The sequence below is a fragment of the Bombus huntii genome, chromosome 6 (genome assembly GCF_024542735.1).
Source record: "Bombus huntii isolate Logan2020A chromosome 6, iyBomHunt1.1, whole genome shotgun sequence".
Lineage (NCBI taxonomy): Eukaryota > Metazoa > Arthropoda > Insecta > Hymenoptera > Apidae > Bombus > Bombus huntii.
The window spans coordinates 14,536,058-14,554,654 of NC_066243.1; the positions used below are offsets into that span (position 1 = coordinate 14,536,058).

Genomic DNA, 18,597 nt, shown 5'->3' on the forward strand with positions numbered 1-18,597 from the left:
AAGCAATATCCTGTTTCCCGGGAGAAACATAAAGATCATAGAAACAGGCCGCTTTTAATTTTGTTGATTTTATTGCTAAAACAGCTGCATACAAATACAATTGGGAAGTTTTACTGCCGCAAGCTGGTAAAAAGTCGTTTCTATTAAACAGAAAATATTCGTTGTAGTTCGTTGGTTCGTAATTTTACGTTCAATCATAAGATATCGATAAAATTGCGCACAATGTGACGTTGTATAATATTATAACACAAAATTTTAACCGAACGATTATCGATAATGATATTTGCTATGCAAATAGCAAATGAATTTAGCGACCTTCTACAACCGATAAAAGCAGGTATAAAAACGTAAAAACCAAAGCCTTTCGAAAGTCGAATGGACAAACGAGGTACCAAAAATGAATTTAAAAAAAAGTGACGATTTTGGAATAGCATAGTTGCTGAATTGTATAGAAAATCCTAACAGGCGAATGTTTGAAATAATCTCTCGAATAAAATAAAATTTCTGAGTAAATTAATTCTAAAATATTGAAAATAATCTTGCGAATACAGTAATCCCGAAATATGCGTAAAATAAATTTCCAAACGATAGACTAGAGTCTGAATGATATTAAAATATATCGATTTCTAAATAAGATTCTCCGACGTTTAAAACGTAATTTTTCACTATTTAAAGTGGAATTCTAAAACATTTGAAATGAAATTCTAAAGTATTTAAAATAATTCCAAAATATTTAGAATAAATTCCATGATAAGACAATCCTATTAAAATGGAAATTCTCAAATAGAATAATTCTAAATCGTTTCAAACAATCGTCAAGTGATATAATCGGAAAATAATCCATCGCTGTGATATAACAGTGTCTTATCTGCGTTCCACTCGTCCGAAATCTAATTATCCTTACAATTTCAGCTCTGTGGAAATCCACTAGCCTATAAATCGCGCTCCGAGAAGCCGCTTTATCTCCCTACGTTAAACGAGTGAATGCATGAAGCCATCCACCGTTGTAGAACCAGCCTCTCTCTGTATCTCGGTTTTTATTACCGAAGGAAGCGTCGCGCGAATTCGTGCTTTATCACGAGCGAGCAACACCATTCGATTCTCGGCGTTGCAGGAGCACCGTGCATGCTGCTTTGCTGACAGGACATTTTATTTATCGTGGCCCATTGCAAGACCTCTCGTTCTCGTTCTGATTTTTTTTTTTTACGATTACGAACATTCACCGATAACACGCATCCAGTCAAATATTCTACAGAAATTTTACTATGTCAAAAGGATTTTAAAACCGATCGTACAACGTTAGACGCCAGAGAGGTTCTTTTTATTACAACGGCATATTGGATTTATGTCTGAGCTTGGAATGGACTTTGAAACGAGTGCAACGCTACGAACACGCAGAGTTGGGCATTATATTCGAATTATTTCGAACAAATATTTGTTTGAGATAGTTATCGGAATAAATACAGTTCTGTGAAGTATTTTATCCGTTTAATAATTAGTATAAATTATTCGTATTATCCTTTCTGTTTCGTCCAAATAACTGGTTGCTATTTATACGAATAATTTATTATTAATAATGGCTCTAAAATTGTAGCAATAACTCGATAATTTCTTACCTCGCGAATTTCACTTCAGCTTCTTAATCCACAAGTTAATCGTCTCTCCATCGAACACATCATAGACCGCATAAATTTGTCGAAAACAAATTTGTCCAACTTTTATTGCAAATTATCCTCGAATAACACAGTAATTATTAATTGTCACTACGTAATACGCTACAAAGGTCCATACCAAAGGAATTTACGAAACGTCCTTGTTATTTTCACGATATTCGCCGAAACGCGGAGGAACCAGGAACTCGAGATTCCAGAATTTCCATGGCAATACTTAATTACATGTCACACAACCGGCAACGAGATTGCTCGTTAATTAATTCGTGTCCGTCTCGTGTCTTCTGCCTTTTCTCGGTGACACTGCTAATTAGAGACGTAACGATCGCAACGAAGACACAGAAGACCTGGCCTGGCTATCAAACCTCTATTCTCGTCGTTAGGGCGGATCCAGCGTCGTTTGCAGCTACAGTTTGAAGTTTGTTCTCCCAACGAAACATCTAGAACAGGAATAGATACTCCAACTTTCTTTTCGCGCCAAATTCGCGCTAGATCGGTCCACTTGGGACTGAGGTGAGCTCTTGGATTCCTCTGACCAGTTTGTTCGTTTTATCTTGGCTAAACTCGACCTGTCGACTACGCTTTCGATGGATTCGTTTGCTCCGTTGCGTGGCCAAAGCGGTCATTTCGAAGATTGTGGTCGTGCGAAGCTCGATTTGCTAGCAGAGTTTTCGAGATAATTTAAAGCTCAGCTTGTTAGAGATTATACACAGATGCCGAACAATTTATCGATTTCCATTGACTCTTTACGGTTTTCGTAGCTTTATCGAAAAGGAATTCTAAGAAAAAAGGCTATCGCGCATAAAGTGGCAGTCTAAAATGTGCAGGTACAACGTTGCGTTCTGTTCGCGTTTTAGCTGAATTTGCGAGAGCATTTTTTTTGGTGTCAGTAGTACTTTAACGTACGTAAAAGACAATATCGGAGGTGTCGCAAGGCATATTTAACATTTGGAAACCAGTTGAGTGTCCCAGTTACTTTAAAAATCTAAGATCAGCAATAATCAAATACCAAATAAATAGATATATACGTATTCTTGGAAAATTGAGAACACATCGATATCGATGCCAGATATTCGAATTGAAACTAGAATAGAATAAGGGTAAAAAGTTCAAGTTATATTTAAGATTAGATTTGTACGCCTCATTTCTATCTATAAATCCTTCGTACTCTGAATAGAGTAAAATTTAGAAAAGATACAAAGACACGTGTGGTTTTAAATAAAAGATTAATCTGAAGTAACAGATTAAGTTTTCAAGCAACCTCACAACCTATTTTATACGGATCCTTTACTTTTCATTCATTTCAACACGTTTATCTGTTAAAACCTCCCTATCTCTTTGTATCTTGAACCTTCGAAACCTGTTAAAATCTGTTAAATCTGTTAATCTTTTAAAACCTGAGCCACCCTTTTATTCACCTTAATTGGCGCCTTCCTTTGATCCCAGTCACTTCGAGAATTCTTTAATTATTCATTGCCTCGGAGCAACGCCAGATAATCGTTCGGACCGATTCACGTTACAAGCTGCGGGACTGTTTGTACGCTCGAAAGAGATTTCCCTTCCCATGGACCACGAAAGTGCGTGTCATAATTCCAGAGAAAACGCACAAGGCCAGCAAACCGGTTTCCAGTCGTGTGCTTTTATCAGTCTACTTCGAAACACCGCACAGTTGATGGGATAGACACAATGAAATGGCGAATTACAGTATCGTTCACCTATTTTTAGAATGTCTGTCAAGACCGATTGTCTTCTTAATTTTCTCTCCTGTCTTTGACTTCTACACCATGACTATCAAGTCACATTTTACGGCTGTGAAACCACCTGTCAGATCATGTCGTGGCTGTCAAATCGTATCCTACCTATGAAATCATTCTATGGCTGTTAAATTTTACAAGCAGACTGTGCACTTTCACGCGTTTATAGGAAATTTGAAAGTACAACGTGGCGCAAGAAAATGCACATAATACGAAGAAATACGTAATATATCCAATGTATGGTGCTTCTTACGGCATTTGGTAGGTAGAACAATTTTCTTCTCGGATTCTACTTTTTCGAATTATATTCTCAAAAGTATGAATTTACGTAAAAACTCGCAGACTTGTAATTGCATATACGTTACATGACGCGTAGTATCGTAGTTAGAAAAAGAACGAAAGCTTTCTGAAACTTAAGTCGGGAGAAAAGTCTCGTTAATTCAAACTATGTGATATTTTAAATCTTCGTCGAGATTTTACGATCTCGATACGTATCTGTTGCGCTAACTATACACGATTCGTATTTCAAATATATATGTTTTCGAATCCATTCATAGAATTCTCCGACACAGCGTTTGCGCTATGACGATGCGGCAGCATATACGGGAACGCAATTAGCGTGATTGCAGTTTAATGGACGCCATTATACGGTTTGATGACACTTTGACGAGAATTTAAGTATAAGCGGCTCGACGTGGAAATATAGGACTCTTATCAGTATAGTATTCTACATTACGGCGAGTCTTCGTTTATCTTTCGTTTATAATTATTTTTACGTTTGTGTTTATCTATGATAACGATAATTGCGATATCTATTTTTCATAGAACTAGAACGCATTCGTTTGAAATTAAAATTGTTGTTCCCGAATGTCATTAGTAGACGAAAGGTGCACGTATCGGAACATTTTCTAATATAAATATAAACCTGTTACTTTAATGATTGGATATGATCTCGGCACACGTGCAAACGCGAATATATTTGCGATGAATGAACAGTGTATCGATAAACGATATCTTTACGTTCATCTGGAATTTATCCAGAATCGTGATTCTGTTACCTTCAAACTTATATACCTGTTTCCTCAAACCATTCGAATTTTCGATAAACTTTAACGCGAATTGCTCAGCCTTGAAACATGCACATAACGCACGTTATTTCTTTAAACGAAACCGACTATTTCCAGGATTACACAGCAAATCGATTACCATTTTCTACAGTCTTCTTCGCCGATGACACACGCTCAAACACGATTTTTTAATTCATTCAACGAACGCACTCTGCTACGATAGATCGATCATAGTTAGCGAAAAAAGTATGTCCCCACTGTGACTGATTTTAACACAAAGTTATTTCACATTTTGTTTCGACGTTTCGGAGAACAGGAAATGGCACACAATAAAGCTTGGTCGTTGAAACGAACGTGATTCAAAATCGAAACACAAGTCTGTATTCAGGAAACGAATCCTTCGAAAAGATGTATAAGAATGTCGAGTCCTTTGTTGGTGTATTCAGCGACAATTTTAGATCCCCGGTGCTTTATGAAAGGTTTACAAAAGGCCGTGTTACGTTCAATATGTTACACTGGCAACAATTTGAACTGTTCACAACGACGCGACGCTGTCTTACGGGCTGAGTAGAGGGCAACAACTGAGACAGTAGCAGCCAGTTTGTTCGCATAAGTATACAATCGAGAATGACACTTTCGAAGTAGCTTCTCCCACTCGACCACAACTTTCCAAATATTTGGCGTTTCGTGGCCGTGAATAAATAAATCATCTATAGTATAGTAAAGTATAATTAGGATTTTATTCTTTTTTCGATATTTACCTGATATAAATATTATCATAATATTAACATAATATAACATGATATTTCGCAAATGTGGCAGAACATAACGTAAAAGACAACGCATTATGTAATTTTTCCAACGCGATATTTGTTTTAATTAGCGTGCACACAACGAAGGTGTAGCTCGCTTAACCAACACGTACCTAATTTTATTCTGTATCTCACATGGACATTAAGTAATATAATGACCAATAACGTAAATTTTTATTAATATAGTATGATTAATAATAACAGCATACGTTCATTTCCATTGACGTGTAAACCACAATACAAGGAACAATCTTGAGAGGAACTAATACATATTCTTACAAATAGATTAATTTTTTATATGCCTGTATGTAAATCTCATCCGTTTGATTTTTCATTTATAATTTATTTATCATTTTGTTTGTTTAAGATTTACCTTAGTCTGTTAATTAAAATTTTTCTGTTTGCAATTACTAGCATATTATTCGTATACCACGCGCCATATACGAAAATTGAATAAACGTGGCAGTCTAATTACACGAATACATTTTATATTTGTGACGCGTGCAAATCAGATGACAAACCATGCCATTTTAGAAGCAACATTGTATATTCGATATGACGGAATTGAATTTATGACGGAACCGTTTTAAAAAATGGAACAAACTGTACATTTAGGTTTGCTATTCTTGGCATCGTTCTAAAACGCAGCATCTCGTGTCACGAAATCGAGCCATTTTTTAATACTTCCTCTCAGATATACATGGCCATTATAAATGAAAAAGATAACCGAATAGCGCTTAATTGCAGTCTCTGTTCTACTACGTTTGAAATGCCTTTGTAAATTATCGATTTTGGTTCACAGACGTGCGCTATGATTTATGATCCAGAACTATCGTACCCTGGTAATATTGATGTAACAATAACAATACCCGAGAAATGATAGGCGAAATAAGAACAACTGTTAGCCTACTATATGTACAATAAAATGTCGTCCGTTTACAAACGAAGAATATGTTTACAGATTTTTGAAATACACATCGTGAAACAGCATATTGCAAAAGATCAAAACTGTCTCCTTGCCGGAACTTAATTGCGCTAATAATGCTGAGTGTAAAGTTACGTAATTTTTCGAACGTGATATTGTTTTAATTACCGTGCGATACAGCAGAGGTGTAATTGCAGCCTTTAAGAGGCGACTTTTAATTAAACGTCCCGCCAAGTATTCGTACGCGTTTCATTATAAAGCGCTGCTGGTTCCATTTTGAAGGACGTTGCCAACAAATACCATCCTCCTAACATCATATTACGTTTCGTTTAATACATTTCGAATAATTGGTACATTTGCAAACAATTCGTTCGCAGAGATATTGCATTCCCACCGATTATCTTCACTTTGATATTTTATTTACAATTATTATCGTGTTTGTATCCTACTGGAGGAGAACAATATTATGGTATGCAAAACATATCCAATATTATGATTTGTTACGTTATCGGCCTTTAAGAACAACATTCGTTTCATGCTAGCAAGATACGTTTATATCCGTAGGATGTGTAGAATGTGTAGAATGTTGTATAGATGTAATCATTATCATTGCTATTCTAGTTGTAGCATGTCGCAAGTACTGTTGACGCAATAATTACGTTCAAATTACGAATATACAGAGCATGCTATTTGACTTAGACATTATGGTCACCTGATCTTAAAATACGTAATGTTGATAAATTAATCATGTCGATTAATTTTTTCTTTCCTTTTAAATAAGTGTTCTCTTAGTAATCTCTTGACACTCAATTTACATTTGATTCCACTTAAAAGAGTACTGGCGAAGAATCTTAAATATTATACTTTGTTCGTTTACTATATTAATATCTCGTAGAGGTTGTAAACGAGGTTTGTTTTGAACATTTTTTTTTTTTTACATTTTTTTCTGTCATCAACAATGAGTAAGTTATTTCAAGCTATCGCATTACACAAATAGAACATCTTGTGTGTGTATTTATATATTTAACATTTTTTAGTTGAAACATTTATTTGTTGTTAAGTCAGAAACAGTGAAATATTAATTAGCTCAAACGGAAATACGTAAAACTAATCGGTACCGATTGACAGTACTTATGTAATTGTGCTAACAAGTACAAGGATTAGATCATACATTGAACGATTATGTACCTGAGTTAGTACGATCATTAAATTGATCGTTTAAGCTTTCTTTATATATACTACGTTTCAATTATTCACGCGAACATCTTTATCCGCCATCCCAGTAAAGTTACCAAGCGAATTAATCACAATTGTTTTATGAAATTGATCGAAACTTGGTAATTTTCATATGAAAGTTATCGTGTTCCGAGAGAGAAGAAGATAATTTCCTTGAAACATCGAATACATTTTCGTACAGAATAACCTTTTACTAATTGAATTTAGAGATTTCTTACTTCAGTTAGTTTATATAATTGAAAATCTCGTAAGTGGGAAAATTTTATTTTAAAACTAAAATACATTAATTTTATAATATAAATTACCGAATGACCTACTTTATGTCTACTGAATGATTTTCATAACAATTTGCAATAAAATAACTTTCACTTAAAATTTTATGCTTAGTATTGCCGACTATTTTTGCAAGATGGAAAGTTACAATTCCATCTATATAATATATTCTATAAAACTTGCAACTCTCGAATCTTAAATATTTGAATCATAATGAACTTTCCAGAAAACTCTAATAACATCTATAATTTAATAACTTTAAAGAAAATACAGTGGCTTTAAAAATATTTAATGGATTTAAAAATATTCAACTCTGGATTACAAAATCAAAGTAACTAACGTTTAAATTGCATAAAAGTATACGACATAAACGATGAACAACATAACAATTATAAGCTAAGGACACACCTGGAACCAATCGAGTCATCTCCAAATCATGCAAGTGTTATCTTTGCTTGCCGTGATAATAGTATCGCCGTTATACGAAAAGGCGCAACTGAAGACATCGTCCGTGTGACCATCTAGCGTTTGTATACAGCATCCACTCTCCAAAGACCATAATTTCGACGTCTCATCCAACGATGACGTCAGCAGATGCTGACTATTTGGACTGAAGCAGACTAAACCAATTTTTCCTTTAATTTCCAGCAAATTTTGTCCGTGATCGAAGGAAACGAAGAATACGATACAAATTAGATAAGAGTTATCAGAGTATTTGTGTCAAAAATACCACTCAAACTGAAAGCTACAACGCTATACGAACGAAAAGTTTGTAATTCAAGAAAAATATTATATCGCGACAGACGATGATACACGTTTCAAGACAGAAAATATATAGAATCGAAAAACAAAAAATATCTTCGCATAGTGTTCACGTCTACATTCAACTTTCGTTAGCTCTTAGTTATCGAGACATTTGCGAATTGATTTACAAAATAGATTTTATACTCGTGATAGCACGAAATACTCGTAAATAGTAGAATTTATTATATCTTTGTCTGTCATTCTAAGATAATCACCTTTAGAGACTTCTTCTCGGTGGCCTCTCATCGAGGCTAACTGCTGAAAATTGGTGCTAACATCCCAAACTCGAGCAGTGGTGTCGCTGCTCGCGGTCGCCAACTTTTTCCCGTTGTTGTCGAAGGTCAAGTCCAGGACCTCGTCGTCGTGTCCTCGCAGAGTGGCCAAGCAGGAATTCATCCTCGTGTCCCACACTTTGGCCGTTTTGTCCATGGACGACGAGGCGATTAACGAGCAGTCAAAGTTATAGACGCAATTTGACAATTCCGATCGATGACCGATTAAAACGCTTGTGCGACTGAAGCAACAGTAAATATGGAATTATATGTATAAAAGAAGCAATAGGAAATGGAAAATATTGAGGAAGAGAGAGAGAGAGATATTAACTTAAATCCGTTGCTTTCTTTGTCGTTTATGTACATTACCCAGTATTATTAACATATTTCGGCGATATTTCTACATAAATGTAAATTTTTATGTACAAGAAATTGGACTCTTACAAGAGAAATCGAGAATCAGCGCTCACCTGAAAGTTCTCGTGTCCCAAATATTAACAGTACCGTCGAAAGAACCTGTTATCATCTGAGTGCCATCGTTGTTGAAATGTAAAGCGATTATTTCTGCCGTGTGACCTCTCAACGTTCCTAATTCCTCGCCTATTAAATAAATGTTCCTTCTACGTACAAATGTGAAATATTTCAGAATACCAATTCTAATTTATTATTAATTTGTTTCCACGTTCAACTTATGTTATCATTCTAAGATTTGAACGTTACAATTATTTAAAATAGGTAGGTATATTTAATATGAATATGGATAAATTTTCGTTCTATTTCTTAATTTATGGGTTTTAAATATACCTGTTGTTAACTCAAATATCTTCGACGTCGTGTCTAGGGAAGCCGTCCCGATTTTGTTGTAACTGGGTGAGAATTTTGCGACAGTTATTCCAGCGTTATGTCCCCACATAGTTAGGAAACAGTGGCCTGTTCGAGAGCACCAAATCCTAGCTGTCTTGTCAAAGGAACCGGTTACGATTTTGTCTCTAAAGAACAAATATTACGTCGTGGATGATAAAGGTAATTAGTTATATAATTAACACTATATTTTTATTTGTCATATCCGTATTTTTCTTTTCTTTTCATTTCATTATTTATTCTATGAACGATGCTTAGCTTTTTTACTTCGCTTATTTCTTAAGAAGATTAAATATCGGTCTTCTCCTTTTCACGTAATAAAAGTTACGTTTCTTTTTGCATAGATAATTTTCAATTATTTAAAAAAATTTTTCGCGCTTTTCTGTCTTATGCATATTTTGCTTATAGTCGATCCAAATATTAATTATACATATGTGCAGAAAGATGTATGCTGAAAGCGACTGAAGCGAATTTGATAGGATATTATTTCGTCGGCAGAGTACGAGAAAGAACGTATCCTCGTTTCCGGTCGACGGCGATACGGATGAATCGTTAAGAGTAATGCTTCAACGAGACGTACGAAATTGGGTTGTTGAAGGACACGGTGTAGACCACATTCTTATGGCCTTCGAGAGTAAGAAGCTCCGCTCCACTGTCAATGTCCCAAACTTTACACGTTCGGTCATAGCTGCCTGTCAGGCATCTGGTAAAAAAGTTTATTTCACTCTTAGCGATATAAAAGTTATTGTCAATATATTTATACATATTTATATACATATCGGGTAAGAAAAAGAACCGAACGTGATGATTTTTATTAACATGGTACGTATTTGATAAAAAGAAAGACGCTATTTTGAATACCATGTAATTCGCGAGAAACTTTGTTAACGATTTATTATTAGAATCTCAGATAATAGAAGAGTTATCCTTGTTGCGGAAACTTTTCAGAGAATATAAACTTCCAAGATAGATAGTCAAGCTTTTAGAAGCTTATCCCACTCGTTCGAACAATGAAATAAGTAATATGAACGTAGCAGCACGAATGTTTCTCTATCAAGAAAAACGAGTTGCTTTTGTAATAAAATCTTACAAAGGATACCATTTCAAGTCTCTCGATTTATCGTAGACGTCGATTATCGTAAGGCAGAAATGAAAAACTTATCGAAAGTACCATAACATCTTTGTTTGAACGATCGCTTCGTAAAACCCACAATGGCAGAGTCGATAAACGGCAAAATGAAATTTAGAGGAGAAATAAATGCACGGAACAATCTTAATCGGGAGTACCTTTTACCTAGTTTATCGAACGCTATATTCGTAAGGGGTAGAAGATGGGTCTGCAAGGTTTTGTATTTGTAGTAGCGCTTGGCGTTTGTTTCGCAAACTTTGGCTTGCAGCTTCTGCAGGGTCTCCACTAACTGCTCCATTACACTTTCGGTTATTACGGGCTCGGTCGCTTTTATACTCTCCGCTAATGCTCTTATGTCCGTTCTGCAAAACGACACGTACACACTCGCTTACTTCCCGCCAAGTAATTATACACCCACGCGATTTCCTTTTCCTCCTTTTTGAATAATCCGACGAGCTTAATTATGACGTGCGACTGTACGTCTGTTCTTTCTTTAGAACACCGGTAAGTTTCACCGCGCTTCAAATTGCTAAGCTTTTACTTCCTTCGGACAATTTCGCAAATGTAGTTAAAGCAGTTAAAAACAATATTTAGCGTCAAGGTGTTTGCTCGCTCTTCGGATTATTTTGCGATGGATTGTGAATGATCGGAGTAATAACAGAGTTTTGAAACGAAACTCAGCGTTTGTCTTTTTCTTTCTTTTCAGATTGCTTTGTAAAAATATCTGCAGATAAGAGGATGAAGGATTTTCCAGCGAATCGCAACAATTAAATTACTTCTAAGGAAGCTCATTTCTAGGAACTCTGCACACGCTAACAAGAAATATTAAAAGATTTAATTACTCGGCAGACAGATCCAGAAGATCGATCATTTTTGTCTTGACATCTCCACCCTGTGTGTACTCCAAGGCGAGACCTGTAAAACAAGAGAAAAGAGAAAATATCGTTTTAGAGGTGTCGGAGGTACAGGCGCGCGTTAATTTCGTGGAAACTGGCGCTCGGTTGGCATACCTGGCGGAAAATAACGAAGCAAAAACTTTAGCAGCTTCATGTGGACATTCCAATTACGGCCACGTTCAGTGTTTCAGACAGCAGCCAGATTGCCGCCGGCCCACGAAAACGAGAGGCCCTGGATTTAATTATAAAATGTAATCGACGTGACTTCACTCGCGCGCAAATTACATACAGGATCGTAGAGGCTAGTTTTTACCCGCGGCTGTCAATGCAGTGGGCCGCGTCTGTTGGTTACGCGGGTCCAACTGCCTCTGTCCTATAATTACAGAAATAAAGCTGAATCGCGATACTGTACGTTACCAAGATAAGTTTGATCGATTCCGTCCTGGTCTCGTGCAGAAATTTCGTGACTAATTGCTAATACGCGATCAAAAATATTTTACTAAAGGTTTAGAGAATCAGGTTGGCAGTTTCGGTGAATTTATAATGCATTCGATAGAAATATAACAGAGACGGGCGCGTAATACATATTTCTCATAGACCAATTCGATATACACTGCTTTTAAATTAAACTAGTTGATAGTTGTTTTTGGTGGAAATAGTAAATATAGTGAAATTTTGATTTTTACTGTTTGATATATATAACCGTTTGGTATTACTTTTTGGAGTAATAAGTAATATATATGTAGTGAATAAATTCGGAAATTTAAAAATTGAAAAATTTATAAAATTCATACCATTAAGAAAACTGCTATATCGACAACTGTCAAGTTAGTCAATGATTAGAGTCGGACAACAGACGAGTATATCGGAATTTTATACACTATCAGAAATGAAATTCCTTCTCTGACACTATGTACATACTCTTAGTTTAGACGTCTGAAATATTTATACAATTCGTATTCTATATCACAGACGAGTTAATCAATGATCGTATGCATCGACAAATCGTATACATACTATACATACATAGAGTATACGTATAAATATGAATACAAAGTAATCAGCTGATAAGTGATTATTATCATGTTGTTATGGAAACGTGTTAAAAGTATAAATGATCGTTGTTTCTATAGTAATGTATAATTGTACAAATGTATCATAACTGTACAAATAATTTTGGCGTAAAGCTGGTGATGCATTTGGAACATAACCTCACATAATTTGAAAGTTCGACCTGTAGGTTTTATTAGTAAAATAAATTTAACCGAAACAATGTCGGTGGACCATAATGAAAAATATATTTTCGAAGCTGAATGGTACGATAAAATAGCCTGCGTTTTAAAGAAGTTTTATCTGTATTATTATCCATTCGATAATACGGTTGAATTGGTATGTTTGTTATAAACTTTTAATTCGTAATAATTTTAAAAATATAATTTTAATTATGTATTTTTTAAAATATTCAGTTCGATATAAAAAACAGGAAAACATTTCTAAGAAGGACAAAATGCGAAGGAATTCAGGCAAAAGATTTTTATGTAGGTGCCACTGTAACAATATTTTCAAGGAGTATAAGGATAACAGATTATGCGGATTGTACTACACGAACAAAATTGCAAACAAAAATGCAAAAGTACGCCGTTATTTCTGTCAGTACTTTCATTGATACTTGTTAAAATTTGTTATGAGTTTCTCTTTGTTTCAGAACATTTGCAATGGTGAAACCTACTGTCGTTGATAAGTTAGGAGAAATATTAAAGCATATAGTTGCCTCTCAATTTCATATTGCCAATATTAAAATGGTCAGATTATCGCAAGAAGAGGCGACAGACTTATATCGAGATAAAGAGGAGCCCAATATAGCGTAAGATATATCCTGATGCTAAGTACATTTTTAAATTTGATATACAAATACTATTTCCTGTATCTTTTATTAGGTATATAGTGAATTATCTCACTTCTGGTCCTATTGTAGCTTTAGAACTATTAGGTGATCATGCAATTACACGTTGGCAAGAAGCGATGGGACCGGAAGATCCCAGGGAAGCTGTTGCAAAAGCTCCATCTTCCCTCAGAGCATGTTATGGTAAAGATAATATTGTCAATGCGGTATATGGTTCTGACAATGAGGAAACAGCAGAAAAAGTTTGTTATTCTTTAATGTTTATAATGAGGTGACACAAATATTTGGATTTATTTCTTTTATGTTTCTTTCCAGGAATTACAATTTTTCTTCCCTAATCCAAAAAGCGGTAAAAAAGGACCAGTGAATACAGCAACATTAGAAAATTGTACTTGCTGTATTATTAAACCACACATCGTCCAAGCTAAACTAATTGGTACTGAAGATTAGGCTTTTAAACGATAAATAATTTTTTCAATAAATACTATTTTATACTTTACTGGTTATAGGAAATATTATCGATGACGTGCAAAAAGCTGGTTATACTATCTCTGCTGTACAACAATTTTTTGTCAATCTATTTGACGCGGAGGAATTTTTAGAAGTTTACAAGGGGGTTCTTCCCGATTACGCGGTACGTTTAGATTAGTAATATAGAAATCACGGATTAGTGATCTTCACTTATTATATAGATTTATTTATTATAATTGAAAACAGAGATCTATAACTATTTAATTAGAACTTAATGTAGTAATGTGATGCAACTAAAGACAACTAAATTGGTGGTTCACAACTCAACTTATAACATGCAACTTACAACTAACAACAACATAAGTAACGATTGACCCGCAACTATTCGCAGTTTTCTCGCTACTGCAAGTCGCTAGTCGCAACTGACTAACGGCTACCTTTTATACCACTGTTTTGGTATTCCTAGCATGCACATGTGTTCCACAGACATGAATGACCTATGGTCTAGTACGCTTTTTTTAATTACCCAATGTCCTAAAGGGCTTGGGTATATGGCCTATCGTGATTTCCCATTTTTTCCGGCCTGTCAACACTTTGGTTTTTTACTTGTAGTTCATTGCGATTTTCCCCAGGGTTTTCCCCAATACTGCAGTAATGTGTTTTTTAAGAAGTGTCAATAATCTTGTTTTCAGGCCATGGTAGGAGAACTACAGTCAGGACCATGTATTGTTATGGAAATAAAACATAAAGAAGAAAAATATGATGTCCAAGGAGAATTTAGAAAATTATGCGGACCCATGGATCCAGTAAATATACATGAATAATAAGAATTTTTGTCATTTTTTCCTTTATTTTACTTTCTATGTGATACTATATACATATACGTATTATTGTATAATAGGATATTGCACGGCAAGTGAGACCAGATACTCTCCGAGCAAAGTACGGAAAAACAAAGGTACAAAATGCTGTACATTGTTCTGACTTACCGGAAGATGGAATATTAGAGGTAAAATCAATTCTCATAAGTATTTTTATATTTACGTATTAAATATATAATTTATGTATGTACGTATATTCATTATAATTTTATACAGGTGGAATACTTTTTTAAGATTCTTGACAGCAGCTAGGTACTTAAAGATGAAATTACACAGAAAGCTTAATTCATTCCTTGTCTTGTTTTTATCATTCTAAATATTTCATATACATTTAAGAAGATATTACTACACATTGCCTTTCATAAATACCATCCAGTTGTCAATCATAAATTTTACCGAGCTATGAAATTAAATAATAACAGTTAAATCATTGTTTATGATTAAACCTATCAGATGAATATATGGAATTTTATCCTACTTTTTTATAATAAAGAATGCTATAGCAATTACCCGTTTTAATCATTCATGAAGCAAAAAATAATCTTCCAGTCACGCGTTACTTATGTCCCATGAACATTTAATCGCAATGAAAGTTTCTTGACTTGCTCAGGCTATGAAAAGGTCGTTCACGCTGTTTATATCATTTTTCACATTGCGCGTTTCGTTACTTCCCCGTCCGTTCTATCTTGTAATTTTTCCATCTTCGTCTCGAATATTTCCAAAGTACCATCGTTAATATTATATCTTTTAGCCGTACATAATTTTTACTTGAAATATTAAAAGTATAAATTATTCAACCGTGGTTCATACACGATAACGAAAGTATAATTAACACGTTGAATTCCACGCCAGATTTACAAAGTTTGGCCGTGGCGCCACGATGAATTTTTTATTATACGATACATATAATGTTGAAATATTACCTACAAGAGATATGTTTCGGTGTATAATCATCATTAATAAATTTATCTCTTGCTATTAAATCTATTAAATCTTGCAATTTTGCTCGGTCCACCTATTTTTTCCGATTATCAATTACCTCATTGTTTCTTTGCGTTGCTAAATAATTGTTCTATATTGTTACGTCATAGGACCTACCATAAACCTAAAGGATCGTCACAATATTTAGCATTTGTTACTTTACTGTCAAGGTCCTTAATTGCCATCAAACATCTTTCAAACGTTTCATAGGGTTATTGTTCGCTAAGGTAAAAGCGGATTTTCCTATGTTCGACACACATAATAGATCTATATTTCATGTATATATAAAACTATTTTTATGTTTGTTAACTGCATTAATTTCGTCATACCATTGTAATAACGATGGTAATACTAAAAAATGTACAACTATTGACATTTGTTTAAATTATGTATTTCTACTAATATTGGTGCGCCGGTCACCGGTGACCCCCATGGCATTCAACGTGTTAGACAAAATCTTTACTCTCACACATACATCAACATAATTATTGCATAATTTACACAATACAGTTAATTATTCTGTAATCATCATAGATCATAGTATACTTTCAGCATGATTATATATCTTATATAGCTACGAAACATTTTTATCGGTGGTCACAGCCGCAATATATTTTTCAAATACCCATGCATTCCCTGACAAGTACACACTGTCAATCAAAGGCAACATGGGAAAGGGACGCCTAGAGTATCCCTAGAAGCAAATTTCGCAACGTCCTACTTTTGCAAGTAAACGGTGCGATGCAACGGATCTGTCACTTTACTGTTCTAAAAGATTCGAGAGAAAATGTCTGGATTTTTCCTTCTCGCTAATATGTATCTAAATTAGCTGATACGATGGAAAAACATTGCTGATACAAGCGTTTACTTCAACAAGAATAATAAAGAACACTATCGATTATCTAGCGGGAAAGTTATATTCAAAGGAACGATTCTTCACAATTGAGATTAGACCAACAATGACAGCGTTGGGTAACATTTAAATAAGATGTTTGAAAAGTGATTATCGGCATATATATTTTGAGTAACATTGTAGCTAATCTGAGATAATTATAGATTGTCAGTTTATTTAAACGATGAAATATAAATATATATTAAATGAAATAATCTGTCCCTTTCCTGAAATGCATAATCTCTTAGATAATTTTAGTTTGTGTTTCATCGATTACATCGGAAACACAGATTTCTCTTCATAGTGCGCTAACTATGCATTCAAGGGTAATTGAAATGAGAACAATTCTGAAAGCAAATACTGCTATGTCGCGAAATAATTCGGCTTTACCATTTATAATTTATAATGTCAGTGTATGAGGAAGCTACGATATTTAAAATTCCAATTAATATTAAAATCCAAATTATTTTATCGCTATCCAAAGTGAAAAGAATTATTGTTAAAAATGATTTAATCTTAGCATAAGTTGAAATTACGTTTCGTATATTATTTTTAATTATTGTTAATTTTTATTTTCTTTTCAAGTAAGATTTAATAGCTCTGGTAAAGAGTATATAATTGCACATTAGTTCTTTGACTGACTTTTGCCCGATAACTCGTGTGTGTACACTTTGAAATACAATAGTAGATAAGTATAATAGGTAAATGTCAGATGTATTGGAAAGTTCTGCCGTTCCCTCGGTTATTCCATTTTCATTTCTGATCTCGAATAGCGTCGGAAACCTTCATGTTAGATCGTCAACTGATCTAAATTTTATCATGTTCATTTGTACCATAAAAGTAATGAAGCGTTGACGCAGAGCATGGTCTATTAGTTTCAGTGTCAGAGGTAAGACACAATTTATGGCACTATATTTTGCGCCTTTTGTTTGTCAAAACAGAAGTGAGATTCGCACATCGACATTTGAGAATCATAGAGAATCTGAAATTACAAATATAAACACGAGACTATGAAATTACTTGGATGACACGTGACTTCATATTTTTCGCAAGTTAACGAAAAAATGAAACACGTAACACAAACCTAGGGATGTAGAAAAGACAAAATTATTTTATACGCCTGATAGTTTAATAGAAGAAGAAATAAAAGAGATGAAAAAATCACGAACCTATACGTACGTAGTATGTTGATCCCTCACGACGTATCACCATTAATGGTGAATCCATCCGTTTCGAATCCGCTATATGGTGTGCTTATCCTGCCTTAATAACGGCATAATGATGTGTGTCAAGGATTCGCAACTCGTCGCGATGAAAAGTTGCAGAAATCTGCTACCTGTTCGCCAGGCAACTGACACCAGACAGATAAAATAATCTTACAACCTCGCGATACCGTTATACGAATACGATCGAACGATTAATTTCAATTTCACTTCCGATTCGAACAGGAACGATGTGTACGGATTATCGGAATAAATCAGAATAAATCGAAATAAATCAGAATAAATCAGAATAAATCGCAATAAATTACTAAATGTCAGATTTGCTATTTGGATTCACTTTTTTTTTGTTATATTTTCTTTTCTTATATTAAATATTTCATATATTGTTTAAAAGCAACAATCCAACCGATCCATCGAACAGTTTACCAAACACCATCGTACACGCGATATGCACGATAATCGATGGATGAAATCAAGTTGCTAATGAAACCAGTGAACGACCAATGAAACGCTTGTATCTTAGAAAAATTACATAAAATCGAACGAA

At 34.4% G+C, this 18,597-nt stretch overlaps 3 protein-coding genes across 4 annotated transcripts in view; 1 reads left to right on the plus strand and 2 right to left on the minus strand.

The window, feature by feature from the left end:
- Positions 1-2,083, minus strand: part of LOC126866674 (solute carrier organic anion transporter family member 4A1) — a 45,980-nt gene extending 43,897 nt beyond the window's left edge. The window contains exon 1 of the mRNA XM_050620543.1: positions 1,617-2,083. The gene's annotated coding sequence lies outside the window, so the exon portion shown is untranslated. The remainder of the gene's footprint in view (positions 1-1,616) is intronic.
- Positions 2,084-7,297: 5,214 nt separating this feature from the next.
- On the minus strand, positions 7,298-12,404 carry LOC126866677 (dynein assembly factor with WDR repeat domains 1-like). Its single transcript, XM_050620550.1, has 7 exons — positions 11,646-12,404; positions 10,962-11,165; positions 10,255-10,377; positions 9,618-9,802; positions 9,284-9,413; positions 8,757-9,055; positions 7,298-8,357 (listed from the first exon to the last, which is right to left on the minus strand). Exons 1-7 carry the CDS (start codon positions 11,672-11,674, stop codon positions 8,161-8,163), a joined length of 1,167 nt encoding a protein of 388 aa, XP_050476507.1. The 5' UTR covers positions 11,675-12,404; the 3' UTR covers positions 7,298-8,160.
- A 289-nt stretch (positions 12,405-12,693) lies between these two features.
- On the plus strand, positions 12,694-15,463 carry LOC126866678 (nucleoside diphosphate kinase 7). Of its 2 annotated transcripts, XM_050620552.1 has the most exons (9): positions 12,702-13,088; positions 13,166-13,332; positions 13,405-13,563; positions 13,637-13,844; positions 13,918-14,038; positions 14,112-14,236; positions 14,766-14,879; positions 14,975-15,082; positions 15,171-15,463. In XM_050620552.1, the coding sequence occupies exons 1-9, from the start codon at positions 12,972-12,974 to the stop codon at positions 15,204-15,206; spliced, it is 1,155 nt and encodes a 384-aa protein (XP_050476509.1). In that variant the 5' UTR covers positions 12,702-12,971; the 3' UTR covers positions 15,207-15,463. The 2 variants fall into 2 exon arrangements, with proteins under 2 accessions (XP_050476508.1, XP_050476509.1); XM_050620551.1 differs by having other exon boundaries at positions 12,694-13,088; positions 14,975-15,463.
- Positions 15,464-18,597: the final 3,134 nt, after the last annotated feature.